The sequence below is a fragment of the Caretta caretta genome, chromosome 1, assembly GCF_965140235.1.
Source record: "Caretta caretta isolate rCarCar2 chromosome 1, rCarCar1.hap1, whole genome shotgun sequence".
NCBI classification, from domain to species: Eukaryota; Metazoa; Chordata; order Testudines; family Cheloniidae; genus Caretta; species Caretta caretta.
This window is the reverse complement of record NC_134206.1, coordinates 15,952,312-15,978,980: the sequence shown is the minus strand read 5'-3', so window position 1 is coordinate 15,978,980 and position 26,669 is coordinate 15,952,312. Positions and strand designations below refer to the sequence as shown.

Here is a 26,669-nt window from a genome sequence, read left to right as displayed (position 1 = left end):
AACAGCTAACTTCTAGTTGTGGCTGGTTTTAACCTCTATTTAGCACATATATTGCTTTCTAACTGTAGATCTCAAAGCACTTTACAAAGATGACTGAGCATTATTATTCTCATTTTACAGATGAGGAAGCTAAGGCTCAGAAAGGTAAAGCAACTGCCCAAGGTCTCAGAACAAGGCAGTGCAAGAGTCAGAACAGCAGACCATTTTCCTGACTCCCAGTCCCAGGACCTTAGCACCTGGATTGCCTTCCTATAGTCTCTATGTGAATGAACTTTTTCCACATAAAGTGTTTTGAATCAGTTTTTATTTACAGAAGACATTAAAGTTTCCCACAGAAAAATTACATTTTTCACAATACAATAACTAAATTAGTCTCCCGAGCTTTGAACAGAATTATTCTCCCCTGCCCAGTTTCGACAGCAAGCAATAAAGTACAAGAGATGGAATTTTGCCAGTTTAATATTCCTTATATGTTAGAAAAATTACTAATGCACATATGAAAGTTCTGCATAAGAAAAAGTTACTTACCATGCTGACTATGACACTGAAAGTTATTAATACAAAAAGCAGAGGATAATTGACACTGTTCTTGTGCTTGAAACATTCATACCTGAAATAAAACATACAGGAAAGTTACATGTCCTACTTTATCATATATAAATGATAAATCTTACAAGAAGTAATAATGTTAAAAAGAACCATCTGTTGGAAACTAAAGGGAACCTGTGAGTGAAGTGACATGAAACTCATGGGCCTTGTAAGAAAATGTATACTTTCCCACAAGGCCCTGTCACTTTTATAGATGGAGTATATTTCACTTGTAATAAATACTGGCCTGATATTTACTTTTAATTATGTGTTACTGTATGAACAACTTGTTTGGGGAAAACACAAGCTAATACACACAGGGAAAGATTAACCCAATGAAAAGAAAAAGGGTGGGAAGAAATAATGCCTAAAAAGGCTTCCTCTTTCATGGACAGCAAATTAGACACAAGTTTGATGTGGTTACTAGAAAAAACACTGAAACTTTCACATGGTAACATGTAGCCCAAAATTATATTGCATCAGAAAACAGGAAATTATATGGGCTGTGGTGCAATCACACTTAGATTACTGGGTACAGTTCTGAGAACCACATCATCAGAAAAGAGCTTGATAAACGGGAAAGAACTCTGAGAACAGCAAACGTGACTGGGGCTGGAGGAATGGATGTGTCAAGAAAAATTAAGACCTAAATACGTATAGCTTAGCTAAATGATGAATAAGGGTTTATATGTCTACAAATCACCACAGAGGGAGAAATATTACTTAGCCTTATAGTAATGGGATGAAAGGGAGGAAAAATATATATTTATCTGCAAAAAATCTTCAAGACAGGAAGATGTATGGCTCTAGAGCATCTTGCCAAGGGAAGTGGTGGAAATTCTACTACTTGGGATTTTAAATTAGATTGAACCAAGGGTTAGGGAATATTCTGTATTGAACAATCCTACTTTGGCGAGCAGATGAACTAGATGATCTCTCTTCTTAAGCTTCCATAATTTTACTAAATATAAGCACATTATGTAAAGCACTTATATTTAAGAATTTACATGCAGTATACTACTCACTGTACATAATTTCAAGCAGATTCTGTGCATAAGCCTCACTTAGGTCCATTATACTTTTAAAAATATGGAATAATCAATACGAGCCGAGAACTGGTGTTTGAATTTGGTTTTTTCTTCTCTGAATCACACTCAATTCAGGCAAAATAAATGCAAAAGAAATCTCACGGGTACAGGATAAAAGATGGAGAAAAGTTGTTCTCTCTTGCCACAGAGGGCAGGACAAGAGGCAATGAGTTCAAACTACAGCATAGCAGATTTAGATTAAATCTCAGGAAAAACTTCCTAACTGTAAGAACAGTAGGACAATGGAATAGACCGCATAGGGGCAGGTTTTTTTCAATATCTTCATTAATGATCTGGAGGATGGCGTGGACTGCACCCTCAGCAAGTCTGCAGGTGACGCTAAACTGGGTGGAGAGGTAGATACACTGGAGGGTAAGGATAGGATACAGAGGGACCTAGACAAATTAGAAGATTGGGTCAAAAGAATTCTGATGAGGTTCAATAAGGACAAGTGCAGAGTCCTGCACTTAGGACGGCAGAATCCCATGCACCGCTACAGACTAGGGACCGAATGGCTCGGCAGCAGTTCGGCAGAAAAGGACCCAGGGGTTACAGTGGATGAGAAGCTGGATAGGAGTCAACAGTGTGCCCTTGTTGCCAAGAAGGCCAATGGCATTTTGGGATGTATAAGTAGGGGCATTACCAGCAGATCGAGGGACGTGATCATTCCCCTCTATTTGACATTGGTGAGGCCTCATCTGGAGTACTGTGTCCAGTTTTGGGCCCCACACTACAAGAAGGATGTGAAAAAATTGGAAAGCATCCAGCGGAGGGCAACAAAAATGATTAGGGGACTGGAACACATGACTTATGAGGAGAGGCTGAGGGAACTGGGATTGTTCAGTCTGTGGAAGAGAAGAATGAGGGGGGATTTGATAGCTGCTTTCAACTACCTGAAAGGGGGTTCCAAAGAGGATGGATCTAGACTGTTCTCAGTGGTAGCAGATGACAGAGGAGTAATGGTCTCAAGTTGCAGTGGGGGAGGTTTAGGTTGGATATTAGGAAAACCTTTTTCACTAGGAGGGTGGTGAAGCAATGGAATGTGTTACCTACGGAGGTGGTGGAATCTCCTTCCTTAGAAGTTTTTAAGGTCAGGCTTGACAAAGCCCTGGCTGGGATGATTTAGTTGTGGATTGGTCCTGCTTTGAGCAGGGGGTTGGACTAGATGATCTCCTGAGTCCCTTCCAACCCTGATATTCTATGATTCTATGAAAGGCTGTGGAAGCTCCCCTTTAATGGAGGTTGTCAAAAGGAGGCTGTATAGCCATCTGTCTTGGATGGTTTAAACCAGTGGTTCTCAACCTATTTACCATTGTAGGCCATATATGCTGCTCTCTGTGTGTGATGTTGGCCTCATCCACACAATATATATACTAGCTGAATGGCACTGAGGATGTCACATAGGCTGCAGCTATATGCTGATTGGGCCGCAAGTGGTCCGTGGGCTGCGGGTTGAGAACCACTGGTTTAGACATAGCAAATCCTGCATCTTGGCAGGGGGTTAGACTCATAGATGACCCTTGCGGTCCCTTCTAACCCGATGGTTCTATGATTCTAGGATGGGTTCAGATTAAAGTGAAACAGTTTTAAGACTGAAAACATTATGGACCCAAGTTTTACATCAGAGCTGGTCTAAACTGTAGTGCATGCAGCTATGATAATTTACCCCACCTGAGGATTTGGCCCAACAGTACTCCACTTAATCCACAAGCTACAGGCAGACTTCAATAAAGCTACACTAATTTACACCAGCTGAAGATCTGTCTCTATGTTTTTAAGTAGTCAAACAAAACTCATTGCTTGCAACCAGTCCATAACAGGAATAAGTGGATCGATTTCATTAGTTGGATTTTCAAGGCACAGCCTGCCATATCGCTTCAGGGACTGGATGTGGCAGGTGGGAAAGACAGTATTGCATAACTTGACTCATTTGTTGGAGTTGCAAAATGCTACACAGTTCCCTGATCCAAGGAGGAGAACTGCTTTGGATGTTGTGCCAAAATGTTCTATTAGTTTTTCCAGGACACTTCTACAAAGTATTTAGTTTCCTTAAGAATTTTTTTTTTTTTTTTTTTTTTTTTAAAAGGTTATGGAAAGTAGGTTTGACCAAAATTTAGAAGTCTACATTCGGAGCACACTGTCCCTAGTGAACGATAACCCTGCTGTTTTTGCAAGAGTTTCATTACTCTTGTTGTCTACATGCCAAATATTGCTTAATTCTTAACTGTATATAATGCTTTACATTTGCAAAATGTTTTTACAAACATTAAATCAACATCCCTGTGAAGTAGGGAGGCAATTTGATTTGTTTATTAACATTTCTACAAGGCTTATCACAATATTGTCTTACTTTATCCAAAATGTTATGCCTCATTTACAGCTAGGGAAATAGACAAAGAGGTTAAGCAATCTGCACCTGGTCACACAGCAGGTCTAAGTTAGCAAAGCTAGGACTAGAAGTCAGAGTTCCTGGCTCCTAATCTGCCCATTAGATCGTGATTCTTTACTGTTAGTAAAATTGTTGACTGCACTGAGTATAGCATAGATGCTTTAGCATCAATTTAAATGAGAGCAGATTGGGTTCCATGTATTGGACATTACATAAAAGTAGCTTTCCAATATTAAAAACATTTGACAAAATACTTACAGGCAGTAGACAAACACACAACAACTGTATATCATTGGCAGTTCATCCAATAGCTACAAAAAGCAGAGAAACACCAAAACATGAAAAATCACTTTTAACTCATGCACAGGTGTAAGTTAACCAGGGGGAAATCACTTGTTAAGTAGGGGTTTTTAACAGTTTTATGATACCCAGATTCTTGACTATATTTTATCTTCGACAGTATCAAATGCCTCTCAACCTTAGAAAGCAGGTGAGTTACCATGCTTGCTTAACGAATCTTTCAAATATAACATATTATGAGACAGCATGTGTTCACAGATCTCTGCCATTTTCACCACTCTCATATCCCTTTTAAACATTTACGGAATTTCCAGTAAATTTTTAAAGAAATCCTGTAATACAGGAACTACCTAACCCCCAAACTTCATAACCTGCTCAAAACATTTCGTGGTATCTCCCCACCTCTCAATAAAAATTAATCAGGAGGTTGTAGTGAAGCCTCTTTAAGACCTCATTATTTTTGCACAGAGTATTATAGAACATTAGTACATTACGAAACATTCTCTGATGCAGTAGCCTCGCTTTTCGTTTACCTTCTTTCTAATTTGCAAAATTAAGTAAACTGTAGTAAGTTGCAATAATTGGGTCTTCCAATTATGACTGCAAATTAATGCATTTTTATCTTAAACAATTTTTAAACCATTAGTAATAGGATCACAACATTTTGTCTAAAGAAAATGAAGTTACTCTTCTGGAGGGGGGAAAAGTCTTTGGGAAGTAATACACCCACCTTAATGGAGGAGGCAAGAAAGATCTATGAAGAATAGATACTTCTGCTGAGGATGCTCATGTTGCATTTGAACTTTTGCATCACATACACAGAATCAGAACATCACCTTTTCCACCAAAACTCTGCTCTCCAATGAGTGCTTACATACATGCACATGTGAATTTGAGAGTGCGGAGTTGATTTCTCACGGAAGATGACAGTAAAGTCAAGAGACTGAATCTTGACAAAGGGGTCATTAAACATTATGAACTTAGAAAGTAAGCGCTCCACATAGTTTCAATTAAAGAACAATTTTTATGTTTCTTTACTTTGACCCACATTTTTGTCAGAGGGAAATGAATTTTCCGGGGAAGAGGTCAAATGGGGTGCAAATAAGGCCAGCATGTTTTGCTGCTGGAGGCAGTGGTGCTCCCCTTTCTGAAGGTTATTGAGGGGGATTGCCAGGCTGGAGCTGTGCTGGTACAGTGGCTCCTGGCTCCCAGACTACCACTGGTGCAGGGGCACTCAGAGGGGCCACAGCTGCACTGGTGCCAGAGACGCTGTAGTCCTACTCTAAGTGCTGAGCCACATGAAAGGAAACCACTCCCGATGGTAACTGGCATGTTCCTTTGCATAAAGCCAGCCTGGTACTGCTCACCTTGGGAAGAGGGCCTCTGAACGCATTGGCCAAAATAACCATTCAATTTTTAACTTTCACGTTGAAAGGCAATTCAGTCATTTTAAGATAGTGGCCGAGTCTATCAAGAGTGAGAACAAATTAACGTCTCTTATTTTTGGCAAAAGAAACTTGGAGAATTCAGAAGGGATGACCAACAATACCCAGGATAAATGAAGCTATTCATTTAGAAGATTCAGCACTAGAGATGAACAGCCCAGAGTTTGCTTAAACCATTTCTTAGCATTTTTGATATTTCAATTTTCCAAGGTCTGGTCAGGCATAACCACATGATTAATCCATGTAGCTCCTTCTTTAAATAAAAGTTGTTAATAAATTAAGGTTCCATGAAAGAAAATAAAACCAAAATCAAAACAAATACTGTGGCCAACATTTTCAAAACTGGACACTAGCCTCCAAAGTTCACATTTTGGTAGTTTTCAAGGACAAAATAGTAGAGTAAATCTCCTAGAGGTTCAAACAGATTCCATCTAGGTGGGAACCAATTCCCCCCAAAAGACAGCATGGCCCAGGCACAAGAAGGAGGGTGTGAATCAGTCCTTTCAGAAGTCTTAACTACTGGATGTCCAAGCATCAAGGAACCTTGCATAGTGACATAGTGAGCGGATATAGCTGCCCACCAAACAGTTTTGGCAGCTGCTCTTCAGGCAGCCACTGGGACAATTTTTCTGAAGCCCTTGCCTTTTCCCCTTTGCTGTACAATTCTGCCTGATGGTCTGTTTGCAATACTGAGTTAATGATAGCTCCTGTGAAAGTTACCACTTGAGCCACTATGAATGATGACTTTTCATTGTTGAGACACAGACCCAGTGAACAACAGCATTGTCTAAAGGATGGAATGTACTTTTTCTGACTATGGGGACTCATCAGCTAGTAACAGGGTAATTGTGAATCCCTCGCATTTAGATTAGCTGCTTCTACAGCTAGATATTGAGTGCTGTGGAGTAATTTGTACTAGAAGGGACTTTGCATATGCAAAAGCTTCGGTACTTTATACATTCTGACCTCAATGACAGATAATAATATGCACCATTGAGGCTGACAGCCTCCAACAAATCCCATAGACATAAGAGAGAAGATTATGGAGGCCGTCACCATCCTGACCTTGACTTGGAAGATGAATTTGTCTCGTGTTCTCATATCTATGGCAAAGCCCTTCAAGTCTTCTTGGGAATGACGCTATATTGGGACTAGAATCTCCTTGCCCAACAATGTATTGCTGAAGAACCTCTTCTATTATTCCCAAATGGAGAACCAGCCAACAATTACTGCTTTTCACAGAGTTTCGACTTCGGTGCCAAGGGCAGATGCACATCCAGAAGTGCAGTTTTATACTGCTACAACATTAAGCAATACACGGGGATACCAATGGATGACAAAAATAATCCTAGGCAATAATGTTCAGTACCAAGTCGAAGCTGTAATGTAGTTTAATATTACAGCATCACAAATGAAAACTCTAAATCTCATAATAGGGAACGTCCCTTTTACTAAATAGTCAATTGATTAAAGTACTGATTTAGAAACCAGTATACATTCCTGCATGTACATCAGTACCAATGGCTAACAAAGTAGGGCTCACACTACATCTATGCTGAAAGGAATCACATCCAGTGAAAAACATATTTTACATATAAATCAAACAAAATTAGATTAGCTAAGAACAAATCCCTAAAATGACACATTCTGTCCCCCTTTAGAGTGATAATTCTTTGCCAGCTCTGCCAGACTTAAAATGAACATGCACAGCCACCTGATTTGATTCCTATGAGGGAAAAGCAAGTCACTGGAGGCATTTGGTTACAGAATTAAAAAAACCCAGCAAATGCACATTTGGGGCAATAATGAGATACCTGCACAAGGTTATTCGCATCTGCTGATTAGTACTAACCTGCATTTCATACTTCAGGGTCATGTGGAAGCACCAGGATCCCAATCCAACAGCTGAAATGAAACCAAAACACAATTAGCATAACCTTTGTTAAAAACACATCAGTGTATTATCTTAACAAATTAACTTCACTGACAACAGATCTTTAAACATCACAGACAGGGACATTTTCAGTCATCTATCCAATTTTTTTTTAACGCCTTTTGACAGACATATTGGTCATTAAAGATCCCATTGAACTTTTTGTCAGAGAATATTTCCCCCAGCATTCTTTTCCATAAAGTAGGAGAGCACTGAGCATTAGGATCACAGGAGTATTGTATTCCCAAATATTAAATGTATTAGAACCGTTAAGAAAGATGGAGAAACAGTTACACAGTATTGTCTTCTGACTAAATAAAAACCACAAACCTGTGATATTTTTGTTGATGTTCAGCTGAAAGGCTTTAAAAGCCAAAGTTTACAGAATCTTTATCAGACCACAGGAAACAGGATTTGAGTTCAGATTTCAGAATTAGAGCCAGGTACAGCTGTGGATTGCAGATTACATAAACCTAATGGAACTATTCAGAAAAAAGACTAGCAGGTCTTTTCCATTTCTGACTTCTATGAAGCTCTTGATATATTCACCTGGCTTTTTTCATTTGACATATTTGCCCTCTCATCTCTGTATTTACTTCTGACATTAGTTTAAAGACACCACCTTACCTGGATATCATTCACCTTGTTTTTCTTAGGCCTGATGAAGACAGATTCTTAAGCCATGTCCACACTCAGACTTCAGCCAGCATAGCTATGTCAGTCAGGCGTGTGGTCCTTGACCAATATAGCAGTGTGGGCAGAAGTCCCTGGTGTAGAGTTAGGCTGGTCTACACTACCGCTTAAGTTGATTTGTAAGTTACGTCGCTCAGGGATGTGACAAAGACACCCCCCGAGCAACGTAAGTTACACTGAACTAAGCACTGTGCACACTGTTGCTCTCCCGCTGACATAGCTTCCACCTCTCACGGAGGTGGAGTAATTATGCTGATAGGCAAACGCTCTCCCAACAGCACAGCGCGTCATCACCAGATGTGCTACAGTGGTGCAGCTGCGCCGATGTAGTGCTCTAGTGTAGACTTGCCCTCAGTTACACCGGTAAAGCCCTGCTTTTATGGATGAGTTTGCTTTGCGCAGGGAGAGGGGAATCAGATATCAGTAAAAGTGTAGATTTGCTGGTATAAGTTGCGTCCACACTAGGAGCACTTTCCCGGTATAGTATACCGGTATTCCCACACAGGTAAAGTGCTGCTAGCGTAGAGACAGCCTTAGAAATTGTTCTGACTATTTAGATAAGACTTGGTGGGGCAGGGAGTTAGCTTTGGCAGGGGGTTGCTGGTCTCCCCTAGTACTTTCAAATGTGACAAGATATGTTCCTTGCCATTAAAAAAAAAAATCTTCCTTTTTTTGGGGTAGGGGGAAGAGTAGATAGGTTAATGTCTGGGTCTATACACATTCTACCTAAAACTCTCCCTTAGTTTCAAATTAAGGTATTTTTCATTTTGTCTTAAACTGCTCTGCAGTGTGGCACTCCAGTCCAAAGATATAATAGTCACATTTCAGTAATGGGTAAATAGATCACTTTCGAGAATATATACTGAAGTTTGTCAGATGTGCAAGTGCCCTTATCTAGAGGTGTTCTGTTTTTTTATGCTCTATTAGACTAGTATTACTATGTCACTGTGTCTCCTTACTGAAGAGGAATGTCTAAGCATGCAACTGCTTACTTACAGTCACATTTGCAGTCCAACCATATCGTTCAAAATGTGTTGTCAGAGATATCTGAACTTCATTAGCGCTCTGGGGAAATTGGACACCATTGTCTATGGCAAGCATACGCACTTCCATCGTTCCCAACTGAAATTTAATTAAATTACTCATTTAAACCTGAAAAAAGAAAAGGAGTACTTGTGGCACCTTAGACACTAACCAATTTATTTGAGCATGAGCTTTCATGAGCTACAGTTCAGCTCACGAAAGCTTATGCTCAAATAAATTGGTTAGTCTCTAAGGTGCCACAAGTCCTCCTTTTCTTTTTGCAAATACAGACTAACACGGCTGCTACTCTGAAACCTGTCATTTAAACCTGAGTGTCACTGTGTACCTGCATCTACACATTCTTTTTAGAGAACTTTTCATATCATGACCAACATCTATTCTAACTCCATTAAGATTTAATTGGGAAATTCACATGTATCTGGCTACACCTACAGTATATTCTGACTGTCATTCAATTTGGAAATCAATAAGCTCATCATAGCAGTGCACGAGTTAGTGTCACTGTAGTCAAGGTTACATCAGTATTTTCTCTACAAAATCCTTTTCAGTTTATAACAGCAATAAATTTCACCCTTGGGCAGAAACATGGCATGCAAGGTTTCAACTTGTTTTTTTAATGAACAAAATAGGTTAGTTCTAGGTTATTAAAGTTATAAAACCAGCAAACCAATTAGAATCCCACTCCACACATACAAAATTAGAAACTGTTGTAAGGACTATGCTGTAGAACCTTGGTGTTTCTTTTATTATGAAAGATTACACTGGGTTGAAAGATATTCCTTAAAATGCTTAAAATGAGAAATGCTCTTGGGTCTGTTAAATTCTAAAAAACTATGAATGCTTTAGGTGCAAGCCCTGTACATGCACCACTTCAATAAAATCTATAATCTTGGTGCAATCATGTCAGATTTCCTAAATCAAGCAGGATCAGATCTGTTCAGTATTTGGATGCAAGAACTCAGTGAGAAATCCAGGGTGCTGCATGATGGGGAGCTGGTTATTCAGTAGGTGGCACTCTCCCCTCTGAATCAGTGCCCTAGAACAGTGCTGTGGGAATTGTGCTTAGGGTACTATCTTTTGGATGACACAGAAAACCCAGGCCTTGAATACTTTTGGTCATAAGATCTCATGTTAACTTTATGCAAAAGTAATTATGTCACTCTAGAGTCCTGGATAAAAGCCATCTAAAGTATATTCTGTCCATCTAAGAGAACCCCTTAAATTCAGTTCTGTTTGCATGGTGGTGGCTTCCTTGCTCCATCCCAGTAGCAGTTAATAATCCATATTGAGAGTCTTGAGGATTGATGCTTCTATATAATACATCCGTTAGTACTATTGTTTGACTTTGGTATATATTCACAGTAGCCAAATAGATCATCATCAATCAAAAGAACATGCAGTCAACAGTCAGCTGAGAAGCCACTGTGCTGAAGTAAAAAACCCAATTGTGTGCCTAGATAGCAGGTAAATATGCCTTTTCAAAGTTAAGTAATTTGGAAAGGAACTACTTAACAAGTCAAAATGTTACAGTCTTTTGTGCAAATTATAAGTGGGACTACTTGTCTGTCACAGAGGTCGCGGAAGTCACAGATTCTGCAACTCTCCGAGACTTCTGGAGGGGCAGTGTGGCTCAACCCAGGCCTGCCCAAGTGGCTGGCTCGCTCCAGGGCCAACTACTCAAGTGGCCCCTGGGACAGCCACACCAACCGCTGCTCCAGTGGCCCCATGCAGCAATCCCCGGCCGGCCAGCCAGAGCAGCCACGGTCCATGGCCCCGGGCAGCTGGTACCGCCCAACACCCCCTCAGCAGAGGTCCCCACACTCCCACCCCAAGATTGAGTCACAGGTATTTTTAGTAAAAGTCATGGACAGGTCACAGGCTGTGAATTTTTGTTTATTGCCCATGACCTGTCCGTGACTTTTACTAAAAATACTTGTGATCGCAGCTTTAATTATAAGCATACTCTGCATTTGTCCATCACCACACGCAGATGCCCCTAACATGCTTACTACAAAAAACAAACAAACAAACAAAAAAACCCTCACACCACAATATTTTAAGACTGCAGTTTCAGCAAGTTTCTAAACTGAGAAAGGCACTGTGGATGTCATGCTTGCAAGTTACAACATGTTGATTTGCTGCACCATACTATATCCACTGGGCAGGCAAGGATCCCATTCCACTCTGCTCATGATCTAAGACTAAGGCCATGTCTGCACCAGGAGTGCTTCACCAATACACAGGGCCCTTCCACATTCATGGGCCATTTTGGTCAATTTCATGGTCAGACTATTTTAAAAATCGTAAATTTCAGTGTTGAAATTGTAGGGGTCCTAACCCAAAAAGGAGTGTGTGTGTGTGTGGCGGGGTGGGGGGTCGCAATATTATTATGCGGGTGGGTTGCAGTACTACTACCATTACTTCTGTGCTGCTGCTGACGGCGGCGATGCCTTCAGAGCTGGGCAGCCGGAGAACAGCCGCTGCTGGCCAGGAGCCCAGTTCTGAAGGCATCGCCGCAGCGGCACAAAATTAAGGACGGCATGGTATGGTACTGCCACCCTTACTTCTGCGCTGCTGCCTGCAGAGCTGGGTCCTCAGTCAGCAGCCACCACTCTCCGGCCGCCCAGCTTTGAAGGCAGCAGTGTAGAAGTAAGGGTGGTATGTCATCTTTAAGAAAGATGTGGATACACTGGAAAAAGTCAAGAGGAGAGCAACAAAAATGATTAAAGGTTTAGAAAACCTGACCTACGATGAAAGGTTAAAAAAATGTTTAGTCTTGAGAAAAGATGATGGGTGAGGGGAGAAACCTCATTACAGTCCTCAAATATGTTAAGGACTCTTATAAAGAGGACGGTGATCTATCTTTCTCCATGCCCACTGAAGGCAGGACAAGAAATAATGGACTTAATCTGCAGCAAAGGAGATTTAGGTTAAATATTAGGAACAATTTTCTAACTATAAGGGTAGTTGAGCTCTGGAATAGGCTTCCAAGGGAGGTTGTGGAATACCTATCATCAGAGGTTTTTAAGAACACACACCTGTCAGGGTGGTCTAGGTATGCTTAGTCCTGCCTCAGCACAGGAGGCTGGACTAGATGATCTCATGAGGTCCCTTCCAACCCTATATTTCTATGATTACATCTCTATGTTGCCATTTCAAACTCAGCCAAACAGGGCTAGCAGAAATTTAAATTTAGTTTGTGAAAATTTTTGAAAGAAATGAAAACACTTTTTTGACCAAAAAAACTTCAAGATGAAAATTCTCATTTCAAATTCAAAATTTTAATTTATTTTTCATTATTTCCCCCTTCCCTTTTCCCCTCTCTGAAAGGGGAAAAGGGAAAAAAAAGTTACTCTCTCTCGCTTGAAGTTTTAAATTAAAAAAAAAACAAAAAAACTTTCCCACTTCCCCAGCAAGAAAGGTGAAAAAGGAAGACAAAATGGTGGGAAGAAGAAAAAAAATCTCTAGTTTTTTCTTTAAAGATTTTCCTGTTACCACACAAAATGAATTTTTTCTAAACAAAAATACACATTTCCCATTTTGCTTCAAAGATTTTAACCAGAAAATAAAAACAGATAAAACAAAAAAATTCATAACTATTTTTGTCAAAAAGTTATTTAACAAACCCCAAAACAAAACCCAAAACAAAACCCAAAATACACTTTGCTGTGGAGCTAGTTGAAAAGTTTCAGTCAGAGTTTGAGAGCCACAGCTGTTATCTAATGGCCTCTGTGAAATGGTACAAGGTCTTATTCTTCTGTCTTAACCCTGCACGCTATGCATATAGTATGACGAGATGAGCAGGCCATGGAATCCTGATTGGACATTAACGAGCAAGCTACGAACTAGAAAGGGAAGCATGTAGCTGAGCACCTCATATGTCTGCCAAGGATCACAGAAAAATCCTTATTTCCTCGGAAGCACCCATTTTCTATCCATACCCACCCTTTTTTTAAACCATGCAATTAAAATAATATAGCAAGCATGCAAGGGGCTTGGGATTTATTTCTGCTCAGTAAAGAAGAGTAATTATACTAAGGTAGAGTAGTTAAAGTAACTTAGTACTTAACCTTATTTGTGTCCATGTGTGGCCTCTACTCTCGCTTCCACCACAACACCCTTATGTTCCCCGTTCCTTGCCTCACATTACAGAAAGACTTACATGATCTAGGCATTTCTAGAAAAGTATTCACTTCATAAAAACCAAAAACACAATCAGACATTCTGTAAGTACGTCCTCAAATAAGTATAGTATTTTCGAACTGGGAACAAACATGAGGAGAGAGGAATGAAACATTTGCCACAGAAATAAGCTTCCCATGTGGTCATCTACATATTGAGAAAGGGAGACAATTAGGTTCTGACCCAGGAAGTAGAGGTCTAGGTTACATTGTTACAAGAGAGTTTCCCCAAGCATGTAATAGCATAGAGGTCAGTAAGCATACAGAATTTAGCCAGCTGGAACCTCTTAATTCAGAAGCTTTGGCAACCAATTGAAGCGACATAGCATTTCAAAGTTAAAGCTGACAACAAGCTGCAGTAGTTAAATAGATACTGGGTGTCACCCCTCAACATTTTGATGTTGATCCTCATCACTTCAAATTACAGAGGGGCATATCTAAACGGTGTGATAAGCACAGAATACACACCCTATTTTAGGGCAGTGGAAAGTAGTCTAACATATGTAAATAAAGTAGTGCTGAAAATGTAAGATCCCACTAAGCTATATTATATTTAGAGCACCATATTCCTTTTATTTCTGAAAGCGTTAATACAGGTTTCTTGGTACTAGCAATTGTAGATATTTGACTGTCAGTTGATATATTTGTTTCAAAATCTGAGTGGTGATGCAAATACAATGCCATCCACAAATTTCAGGCTATGAATGGCTGTTATTCACATGGCTCTATAAAAGAGACTTCCAAAGCAATATCTACAACTGGAAAGAATTTGACATTATACATGGGCTCTAGCCAAGGATGTGTACAGGTCACATGAACCCACCCATGCTTTCACCTCTCAGAATGGATGTAGATATGTATTTGTAAGCAGGTTCAGGAAAAATCTGAAACTTTATATGATAAATGATGCTTTATTAGACTGCTTCTATTGTGTAGGGACTAGTCTTACAGGAATGAATTCTGGGGACTAGATGGAGAATATTCTGTGGGGATTTTTTTATATTAAGGTATTTATGGATTAATATTTAAAATAACTTCACACACAACCAAGAAATGAAATCCAGGGGCAGCACTTGGAGTTTCATTTATTTTTATAATTTTTCAAATTTAATTTTGTTGGATTATTTTTGCCTTTTTTTTTTTTGGTGGTAGCTGAAAAGTAATGGTTTTCTTCTCTTGCATTTCCCACAATCTAGGGACAGGAGTGGTCCCAGCTACTCCATGTAGACCTGTTTTTGGCTTCTGGGTAGGAATAGGTGAATGACCCTGTCATAAATATAAAGGGAAGGGTAAACCCCTTTGAAATCCCTCCTGGCCAGGGGAAAGCTCCTCTCACCTGGAAAGGGTTAAGAAGCTAAAGGTAATCTCGCTGGCACCTGACCAAAATGACCAATGAGGAGACAAGATACTTTCAAAAGCTGGGAGGAGGGAGAGAAACAAAGGGTCTGTGGGTCTGTCTATATTCTGTCTTTGCCGGGGATAGACCAGGAATGGAGTCTTAGAACTTTTAGTAAGTAATCTAGCTAGGTATGTGTTAGATTATGATTTCTTTAAATGGCTGAGAAAAGAATTGTGCTGAATAGAATAACTATTTCTGTCTGTGTATCTTTTTTGTAACTTAAGGTTTTGCCTAGAGGGGTTCTCTATGTTTTGAATCTAATTACCCTGTAAGGTATCTACCATCCTGATTTTACAGGGGGGATTTCTTTATTTCTATTTACTTCTATTTTTATTAAAAGTCTTCTTGTAAGAAAACTGAATGCTTTTTCATTGTTCTCAGATCCAAGGGTTTGGGTCTGTGGTCACCTATGCAAATTGGTGAGGCTTTTTATCCAACATTTCCCAGGAAAGGGGGGGTGCAAGTGTTGGAGGATTGTTCATTGTTCTTAAGATCCAAGGGTCTGGGTCTCTAGTCACCTAGGCAAATTGGTGAGGCTTTTTACCAAACCTTGTCCAGGAAGTGGGGTGCAAGGTTTTGGGAAGTATTCTGGGGGGAAGGACGCGTCCAAACAACTCTTCCCCAGTAACCAGTATTAGTTTGGTGGTGGTAGCGGCCAATCCAAGGACAAAGGGTGGAATATTTTGTACCTTGGGGAAGTTTTGACCTAAGCTGGTAAAGATAAGCTTCGGAGGTTTTTCGTGCAGGTCCCCACATCTGTACCCTAGAGTTCAGAGTGGGGGAGAAACCGTGACAGACCCCTTAACTGAAAGGTTCTAATAACTAATTCTACGCACATCTCTCGGTTTCATTTAAAGCTAAGTCTTCTAGGCCGGTTATAAATTCTTATCAATCTGTGGCTGGAGTGCAGAATCCTTTCTCCCTTGGCATTCATTTATCTTTAGCACAATTTGAGTGATTTAGCACTAGAACTTAAGCATGCCAAAAAATATAGAAGAGAATCTAAAACACAAAATAAGACACTTCAATCTTTGACAAAAATTTCAGGCCAAATCTAGGAGCTATGCCTCCGATGTACACTCAAAGACCAACACCTCTGATAAGAGAAAGCAGGACCAACAGATACCAGACGTATACTTTGGGGAGATAAGGTTAGATTAAGTTCAAAACAACTACAGAAGTGCTTGATACAAGAAGTTGGATCAATTCCCTTCTAGAATGGGTAACATTAAAGTACTATAGACATAATCCCAAAGAAAATAAGCAGTACTTGGGAAAAATATTCAGAGACACTCTCTCTAATAGGTCATGCTTTCAACACCACAGTTATTTGAGCTTCTTAGACGCCTGTCTACAGGTTAATATTATGAAGTTCTGTAAGGAGAAGAGTGCCCTCTAGCTACTGGGAGAATGCCTTGAATGTGATTGTTTGTCCTGATGCAGGTCAAACCAGTAAAAGGTAAGCACTAAAACTGACAAAAGAGATGGAAACCTTGTGCTCACTCAGTTCCTCCAAGGTGTTTGCCCACTTGTTTTATTTATGCTTTTATAAGTGTTACTGTTTGGTAAATATGGGCCACACAACATAGCTTCTGTAAATCAGCATAAAAGGGACACAGTCTATAAAAATGTATGCACTGGATTAGGACACAAGGCCAGATAGTGCTTATTTTACTACATCAGACAGTTATTTTGTTAATTCTAATTTTATTTATCTGGCCTAAACAAAACTAATAATCATCTCCAGATATTATAGATTATATAAAGAACTGAGGTTGAAGTTATAACAGAAACAAATGTTCCGATTTTGACTATACAGATCTCATCTGAAATCCCTGTATAATTAAAGTGCAAATCAAGTTTTACACATACCTGTGAGACAAAAAAATGCAGCTAAATATCGTTTTTCAAGGCCATCTTTATAGGTCTGAATCGCACCATAGATTGGAGGTAGAATGAAAATCAGGTTACTCACTGTGTTCCCTGTAGGATAGAAACCCAAGAAGAGATTTAGTATTGGGCAACATGCACTTGAAATAAACAAAGCTGCATTCATTCAAACAAGACTTCAACAGTTCTCAGTAAAAAGGCTACACCTTTTCTCCAAGCCTCTTTCTGCTTCAGCACTTTATCCACTGTTAGATTTTGCTACAGTCTGGATAACGTCACTAAAAAGTGTGTGTGTGTGTGTGGGGGGGGGGGGTTGATTTTTTTTTTAAAACAAAAACACCTTTATACTACTTTCCATGTGCCCAGGTAATATTACAATAGTACATCAGACCAAAGAAGAATACTGGATGGTGCTTATGTTTATGGCAAAGGAACAGGAAAAATATGGTTAATCTTGGTAGAATACAAAGCATATTTTATCAGAAATTCTTTTAGCAAATATAAATCCTCAAACAGCAGAAGTTTTGGTATTGTAAGGAGCTGCTTTTTTTGAAAAAGCAACTCCTGGAACACTTTGGGGGCACTAACATGAGCATACAGTACTCCTTCCTTCTCTCCCCATGCTCCTCCCTCTGATCCCTCAAGAGAGGTTATACAATTTTCATTTTAATCATTTAAGCTAACTGCAGGCAACACTCTTCCCTTATCAGGGTTTAAAGCTTTTACCATACACCTACTAACCAAAGCACATTTCTAAAGACAAATTTCAGTAGGACCAGCACATTCTTAGTGTGGTCCAGAAGCAACAGGCTGCTGGGATGTGTGACATCTGACCACAAGAGCTCTGCTACCAACACAGATCTCCAGTTTTTAGCTGAATAGAACTTGAAGCCATTTGCCTAAACACTGAGCTTGGCTGTATTCAGATACATATAACATGCAATCCAATAACACAAAGAGAAGACCAAAAATAAGTGTCACATTTTAGAACTACAACGATCTAGGATACCAGATGCCACTGCAAGAAAGTAGAGCACCTGCACAAATACTATAAACAACGACTCTCCCATACTGACTGGGTAGTGTTTTTACATCCACTTTGCATGGGTGTACTATAAATGACTGCACAAAGTGCAAACAAAAGTGAGTAAACCCTTAAGTAAGGCAACTGAAATTAAGCAAACAGGCTTGGTCTGAAGGGAGTGCAAATTCAGCATCTTATCCCTGCCTGATGTAGTCAGATTTTAGGAGCAGAAGTTATGTACTGTAGTTACCAAATTAAATACAGACCTATACTTTTCTTTAAAGGGGCTGATTCACAAAAATACATGAGTCTGACCACCTGACAAGATAAAGCACAGAGAAACACGTACTTGCAGATTGCATCAGACCAAAAACCAGAAATGCTTGATATTATGCTAATATCAGAGCCTTATTATTCAAGGATCTCCAATAAGAGTTAAATTGTATAAAGCCTTGAACAAAGAGGTGCATCCTGTGAAACGTGTAAGTTAATTTGGGGCATTTTGACCAATATAGCAGCTCAATATAGCACCTGCCACAGGAACTCTTCTCACACAAATACCTAATCCCCTCAAACTACTTGCCAAAAGGAAATGGGAAGAATCAAACTATGCTCAAGTGTTTTAAAGTACAATATATTCCAAGAAACACTACCAAAGAAACTATGCTTTGCTTTACATATTTAAACACTCTCCTGCAGTGCAAAAACCCCAGACACAACAGTATTATTCCAGCATGAGAACCAGAATGTGAAATTAGATACTGGTGAAGTAACTAGCCTATTTTCACTGCCAAAGCTCAGCAAACCTGAAAATGCAACTAGTATAAACACAGACAAATTTAGATTGTTTCCATTTTAGATGTTCTTCATAAGCAGATAAATCGTATCTGAAGCGAGTACCTTCTTTAACAAGGTGCTTTACTAACATGATCATGCTTAACAATGGCACAACCACCAATTTGATCCAGTTATAAACAAAGCTGTTCTGGTTGCAAGTCAGTGATCCCCGAAGAAAGGCCGCAGTCTTATGATCGGTACTGCAGAACCATACCCCCTGTACCCAAGTGAATCCTTACTGAGGTCAACAGGGCTGTGCAAAGGCACCCAATGCCTATCTGACTGCAGAATAAGGGCCTGCCCTATAGGATCTCTTCATTCTTAATTCCCTTTGGAGGTCACCAGCCCAACGACTAGTGTCAAGAAGACTATTCCCTATTTCAGTAGATGCATCCCTTTAGACAAGGCTAGATAATACTGAATCTCTCTCCTTGATCATTAGTTTGGGGAGAGTAGGGCTGCAGAGCCATCAGATAAGGAGAGATAAGATTATAGGACCTCAGCAGGCTAAAGATGCCCCATCCCTAAAGTGGGCAGTAGGTCAGCCTTAACAGAATTCAGGGGTGGAAGAAGCTCCCGTTAAATTAAATATTTGTGTTGTATGTATTGTAAATATTTTAACTTGGCCATTATCTTGTCCTCCCCACAAACAATGCAAGAGGGCTACGTAGCCTGAAAAAGCAGGGTAAAGTTTCTTTAGAATATGGCCCTGTGTTCTAAGTCTTCATAATTTTCTAGAGTGGCTCTTAAATGCTCTGATTTCCCAAAGCAGTTATTGCAGATCATGTAAATCTCATAATTTCTTAAAGGTGCTTATTAGTATGAAATGATTCATAGGATGCTAAGAAATACACAAAAGAAGAATACAAAAATACTGAATTAAAGGAACATGTAAAGAAAGACCTGTTCATAACTGACAAAGCAAATCGTTTCAGAATAGAGCCCATTAAGGCTGTAAACTTCAGACTGATATGAGAACACAGAAAAGAGAACAATGTACATTAAGGCAAGAGTTTTAGCTTTCATTCTCTAAATATTTATAAAACGGAAGCTGATGTAAACTATTTGCTACAGTCTTATCAGTGAGCACATTCCTTACATCTCAGGCTGTCTTGCAATGAGAGGAAGTGCCTTCACTCCTAACAAATTTTAGATAAAAAGAAAAGGAGTACTTGTGGCACCTTAGAAACTAACCAATTTATTTGAGCATGCGCTTTCATGACCGAAAGCTCATGCTCAAATAAATTGGTTAGTCTCTAAGGTGCCACAAGTACTCTTCTTTTTGCGAATACAGACTAACACGGCTGTTACTCTGAAATTTTAGATACTACTTCCCACATTGTTTTAGCGCACGGTATTGACTAAATGCTCTTGGCATGCATCAGGGGAACCTATTAAAAATATTGTACGCTTTGCACTTTTGTACTTCCCCTACTGCTCCACGTTAGACTGTCGAGTCCCCCATCATCCTCCCTCCCACCTAGTATACACTCTCACCCCACCCAGCTTTATTCATCTGAACAGCATGAGTCCCAAGGCCTTCCCTGAACACAGGCTCCCCATCACCACACAAATTATAAAAATCTAGTTGCTTTGTTAAAAGCAGCTTTTTCAAGATTATACTCACCCAGGGAGAATAATTTTTTTTAACCTAAGTGTTAGTTTAATCTATCATCATGGTAAAGGGAAGGCAAGTAGATTTCATGCCTTGCTTTGCAAATTTTCATGACAATTTTTCATGAAAAGGCTATTTTAATACACAGCACTGTTCCAAAGTGACATTTTATTTGCCAAGGAAGTCCAAGTACTGTACTGTACCTGTATGAAAACAAATTTATACAAATATAAATTCCATGGTCCTCTATTAGTTATACTTCCCATGGGCAGAGTTTTACCATATCTGCAAACTATCCAACAAATACAATCGGTAATTCAAATTTCTATGGAAAATTTGAGAAGTCTATTACTTTGCATGTATATTCACTGAACAATTTTACAGTCCTTCAAACATCTATAAACCACCCTAAGTGTACATGGCTCCGGACAACAGTTTCAGTCATGCCAAACAAAGATCTGACAGTCTAATGATGTGCCTGATGCGTGCACATGAAAGGAAACAAAGGCATAAATGGGTACAACACGGAATGGAGCTTGGTGTTAGCTGGAATATTTCGTAGAATAAATGGGCTCCCATAAATTTGCTGAACCTAGATTTTGTAAACCTTTAATTCCTACAGAATTAGCTAACTTTTGAATTGGAAAGTTACTTCTACAAAACACATGAAGGAAAATGTGATAGGATAAAGTAAATGAAGCTAGACAATTCAGTCTATTTTCAACAAAATATGGCCATTAGAAAAATTTAATAAAAATAAAAATACCCTAATGCATTACAATAACTTGCAACAAATGCAGGGTTTTCAATGAGGGAAAGGTACTAAAGAAGCTAAAAAATACCTCATTAAACTTTTGGCAGGGCAACCAGTGTGACTTGAACATTTCTAAATTACCCTGGTATCTATATTTGTACGAAGGATGAAAGAGATTTATGAATCATGAGGGTCCTTTCCACTGTTAAAATGTTCTCTCTCTCTCTTTAGGAAAAGCCATCAATTTTGACTCTGCTGAATTGAAAATAGTAAGTTAAAGTAGGGTGTATATGACAGCGTGGCAAGGACACTTTTGCAGTTAAAGTTTTTTTTAGTTTTAGATTTGTGATCAATAAAGAGGACCACCACATTTCTTCCATTAAAAATCTGTATGGTATCATACCACCACTTTAAACAAGAAAAACAGGGAAGGCAGCAGCATTTTAAAGGGATACCAGCATTATAACAACTATCATCACACGTAACTTCTACGTTTACTTTAAGTAAATGATTCAAGAAAAAAACATCAGTTTTACTTCGCACATCTGACAGCATTTTGCACAGCCACTGTCAATGTATTTCCATTTGTGTGGGTCTTGCACGTAGCAATAGGGAAAAGAAAATACAAGTGTGAGATAGTGAAGTCAAAGGTGAAGTACCTGAATTTTCTTCCGGTCTGTTTATTATTAGGCCACAAGTGACTTAATCTTAGAACTTTTCATATTTTTGAAAGTGACAAGTACTTATTTTTATAATCAAACCTTTAACTTTGGACAACCCAGTCAGAGCTACAGTGCAAGCTAACAATTGTCAGGGTGTCTAATATGCTTATTAAGAAAGTGGGAAGAATGGCATGTATTCCAGCACATCTGAAAGAGTGGTCACCTGCTTGTGCCTAAAGGCTGGATTAAGTTAGCTGTATCATGTGGGGGCGGCCTCCCTTTTAGAGGTTCTGGGGAGGCAGAGGTTTCTTTCTATGCACAGGTAGCCAGATGAATGAAAGGAAAGGAGAGGGAGAGAAGGGAAAGGAAGCAAAGGGGGGGGGAGGGGTTAATTATGTGGCATGGGTGACAGAAGGGACAAAGGGCATGGAAAGGGGTTTAAAAAAAGTGGGTGGGAACTAACGTATGCATGGGTGTCAAGGTTCCTTCCCCACTCTGAACTCTAGGTTACAGATGTGGGGACCTGCATGAAAGACCCCCCCTAAGCTTATTCTTACCAGCTTAGGTTAAAAACCTCCCCCAAGGTACAAACTTTGCCTTGGCCTTGAACAGTATGCTGCCACCACTAAAGGCTTTCCATAGTTCCTGCCAGGAAATTAGTTCCTGCATCTGTAAGGATGTCGGAGGGCCAACCTATCCTGGCAAAAAAGTCTGTTAGTGCCTGGCACACACTTTTAGCCCTAGTGTTGCTTAGAACTACTGCTTCCGGCCATCGGGTGGCAAAATCCACTAAAGTCAGTATGTACTGCTTTCCTCTGGGTGTGTCTTTCAGAAAAGGACCCAGAATATCCACAGCTACTTGCTGAAATGGAACCTCAATGATGGGGAGTGGCTGGAGAGGGGCTTTGGCCTGGTCTTGGGGTTTTCCCACTCTTTGCCACACCTCAAGACCGGGACATAGGTAGAAACATCCTTGCCCATTCCCCCCCAGTTGAATGACTTTCCCAAATGGTCTTTGGTTCTGTTCACCCCAGCATGGCCACTAGGATGATCATGGGCTAAGCTTAAGAGTTTTACCCGGAACTTAGTTGGAACTACCAACTGTCTCTGAGGATGCCAGTCTTCCTGGTGTCCACCAGAAAGAGTTTCCTTGTATAAAAGTCCTCTTTCTACAACAAACCTGGATCGATTAGAAAAGCTGAGAGGTGGTGGGTTGCTCTGTGCCACCATCCAAGCTCTCTGGAGGCTTTCATCTGCTTCCTGTTCGGTCTGGAACTGTTCCCTTGATGCTGGAGACATCAGTTCCTCATGGGATTGTGGACCTAGGCTTGGTCCCTCTGGAAGCGATGCAGGTGATGGGGCTGTTTCCGGGGACTGTGAACCACTCTCCACCGGTGCACTATGCTGGGGTTCAGGCTCCGGCTGAGCCTCTTGTGTAGGGTTATCTGCTGCTGCCAGTGCAGGTTTGGTGGGGCCCTCTGGTGTTGGGGTTGCAAACACTGGATTCAGTGCTGGCAATGGTTCTGGGACTAGCTCTGTCTGGGTCTCTGTGACTGGATCCACTACTGCTGTTGCAGATGTTGGCATGGGGTCCAGTTCCATCACCTCTGACCGGGTCCTGGTAGAAGTTTCCGGAACAGAGCTAGGTCTGACAGCTTCCTTAGCCTGGCTGCGGGTGACCATTCCCACCCTCTTGGCTAGCTTCACATGATTGGCCAAGTCTTCCCCCAACATCATGGGGATGGGATAATCATCATAGACTGCGAAAGTCCATGTTCCTGACCAGCCCTTGTACTGGACTGGCAACTTGGCTGTAGGCAAGTCAAAAGAGTTGGACTTGAAGGGTTGAATAGCCACTTGGACTCTGGGTCGATGAAATTGGGGTCCACTAAGGAAGCATGGATAGCCGACACTTGTGCTCCGGTGTCCCTCCATACTGTGACCTTCTTCCCGCCCACACTCACAGTTTCCCTCCACTCTGAGGGTATTTGGGCCTGAGGACCTCTGGTGTGATTCCAGTGCAATGATCTGTAGTCTGTTGGGGTTCTGGGGCAGCTGGCCTTTACGTGCCCCCGCTCATTACATTTAAAACATCGCCCAGCTGACTGGTCACTGGGGCGAGATGGGTTGCTAGAAAATGGTGTGGCGGGACGATAAGGTGTCTGGAGTGTTCCTTGGGGCGTAGTTGGGGCCTTAGGCTGCACCCGGTAGTAGGGTGTGGTCTGAGGGTGTCCCTTCTGGTATCCCCTCCAACTGCGACCAGGGTTGTTTCTCTCTCCTCCCTCGACCCTTTTTGTTCCTGTTTGCCCCGCCTCTCTAGCGGTCCTTGGGACTGCTTGTACTGATCAGCATAAGAAGCAAGACTTCCTGCTGAGTCCATTTTCTTATCCCATAAACACTGTTTTATATCATCCTCGGACTTATTCAGGAATTGCTCCTGTACCATCAAATCCCGCATTCCTTCAAAGTTAGTTACAGCCTGTCTGTTGAGCCATTTATCAAACAGATCTGTCATCTGGTTTACATAAGCCACATTACTTAGTCCAGGCCCACTCTTAAGGGTTCGAAATTTTACTCTGTAAGTTTCAGGTGTAACTTGAAATTGCTTTAAAACCAAATCCTTGAACTTATTATAGTCAGAAGCCTCATCAATAGGCATCTTATTGAATATGTTCAGAGCTCTTCCAGTCAATTTTGCGACGAATATGTGGTCATCTTGTGAGCTTCAGGAATTTTATGGAGAGTGCACAGTCTCTCAAAGGTGAGAAAATATTCAGCAATATCACTGGATTCATCGTACTGTGGACACAGTCGCTTCCATTTGTGGATTGTTGGGGAAATTTTGTTAGGGTTATCCAATAGATTCCGGTCAGCCCTTGCCTTCTCCATCTCCAGTTCATGCTTCCTCTCTTTTTGCCTCTCCTCCTCAGCATTGTTTCCTCTCTTTTTCCCCTCTCTCCATTTCTTCTTCTTTTGCCTCCATAGCTCTCCTGTGGGCAGTCTCCATTTCTTTTTCTTTGGCCGCTTGTGCATCCATCTCCATCTGTTTGAGTTCTCCCATCTTTCATGTTCCTTTTGTCTTTCCTCAGCCTCAAATCTGGCTAATTCCAGCTTCTGTTGAACACTGCATTCTGTCATCCTAACCTTTCTATTTTTAACTAACTTTACACCCGAGAGTAAGAAAGAAAACAAAAAAAATCCTGGCTTGTAACATTTTGCTGTGCTGTAACCTGATACCTTTTGTCACCGATAGCTGTTCTCAGCCTACAGAAAAATCTTTTTCTTATGCCTGCTGCTCTGTCCCCCAGGCAGAGAGACAGAATCAACAGCTGCAATCACCTTTTCCAAAACCTTTTAAATCCTGCTGTGCTTCTGGTTCAAAATGATCTCACCACTCTGCCACCATGTCAAGGTTCCTTCCCCACTCTGAACTCTAGGGTACAGATGTGGGGACCTGCATGAAAGACCCCCTAAGCTTACTCTTACCAGCTTCGGTATGCTGCCATCACCAAGCATTTTAAACAAAGAACAGGGAAAGAGACACTTGGAGACGTCTTCCCCCAAAATATCCCCTCCAAGCCCTACACCCCCTTTCCTGGGGAAGGCTTGATAATAATCCTCACCAATTAGTACAGGTGAACACAGACCCAAACCCTTAGATCTTAAGAACAATGAAAAATCAATCAGATTCTTAAAAGAAGTATTTTAATTAAAGAAAAGATAAAAGAATCACCTCTGTAAAATCAGGATGGTAAATACCTTACAGGGTAATCAGATTAAAAACATAGAGAATCCCTCTAGGCAAAACCTTAAGTTACAAAAAGACACAAAAACAGGAATATACATTCCCTCCAGCATAGCTTATTTTACCAGCCATTAAACAAAAGAAAATCTAATGCATTTTCTAGCTAAATTACTTATAATTTAACAGGAGTTGGAAGGCTTGCATTTCTGACCTGTTCCCGGCAAAAGCATCACAGACAGACAGACAGACCCCTTTGTTCCCTGCCCCCAGATTTGAAAGTATCTTGTCCCCTCATTGGTCATTTTGGGTCAGGTGCCAGCGAGGTTCTTAGCTTCTTAATCCTTCACATGTGAAAGGGTTTTGCCTCTGGCCAGGAGGGATTTTATAGCACTGTATACAGAAAGGTGGTTACTCTTCCCTTTATATTTATGACAATGGGTTTGAAGGGTAGGATGAGAAGTTTCAATATAATACAGAAGGTGAGAGACATGAAGAGGGTTTGATAAAATGTTTTTTAAAAAGAATTAGAAAGTCAATAGCAATTTACTTGTAATACAGGCATAATTTCTAGGGCACCCATCACCATGGTATCAAAGTGCCAACAGGGAAATTAAAATGTGAATAGAACAGCAAATTTCTGCTGAATATACAATATTTTACAATTAGACCACACGGAGCAATAACATAGCTCAGAATCCTTGAAAAGCCAAGATCATTACTAGATCACCAGAATACAGGCATCACTTCATAAATTCTTCAGAAAAAGAATCCGTATTTCTTCAATTCACTAACTTGTATCTTTTGCAGTTCTCTCTTCCATCATATCACCAGGAAAACAGCACAGCAATTAGCTTTCCATTTCCACAAGCCATTTTTAAATTTAGAGTATCTTATATTTAACGCTCCACAGTGACATACAGAATGAGTCAGGAAATCCTGTATCCAATTGATATTTCAGGAGGACCTCAAGTAGATAGAATAGAGTCACCCAAAATGGAATTTGGCCAGTGTGTACCAACACTAATCTCCCTAATTTTATAAAATGTGCCACAGGAACTTCCATGACCATGAGTACTCAGGAC

General features: G+C 40.4%; 1 protein-coding gene across 2 annotated transcripts in view; it reads right to left on the bottom strand.

Annotated features, from left to right (window-relative positions):
- ACER3 (alkaline ceramidase 3) overlaps positions 1-26,669 on the bottom strand; it is a 75,378-nt gene that overhangs the window by 26,967 nt on the left and 21,742 nt on the right. The window contains exons 2-5 of one of the 2 annotated variants that reach the window (XM_048840150.2): positions 16,933-17,043; positions 7,663-7,715; positions 4,324-4,376; positions 529-610 (exon numbers count right to left, since the gene is read on the bottom strand). In XM_048840150.2, coding sequence (XP_048696107.1) covers positions 529-610; positions 4,324-4,376; positions 7,663-7,715; positions 16,933-17,043 — 299 coding nt within the window. The remainder of the gene's footprint in view (positions 1-528; positions 611-4,323; positions 4,377-7,662; positions 7,716-16,932; positions 17,044-26,669) is intronic. The other variant, XM_048840159.2, reaches the window with a different exon arrangement.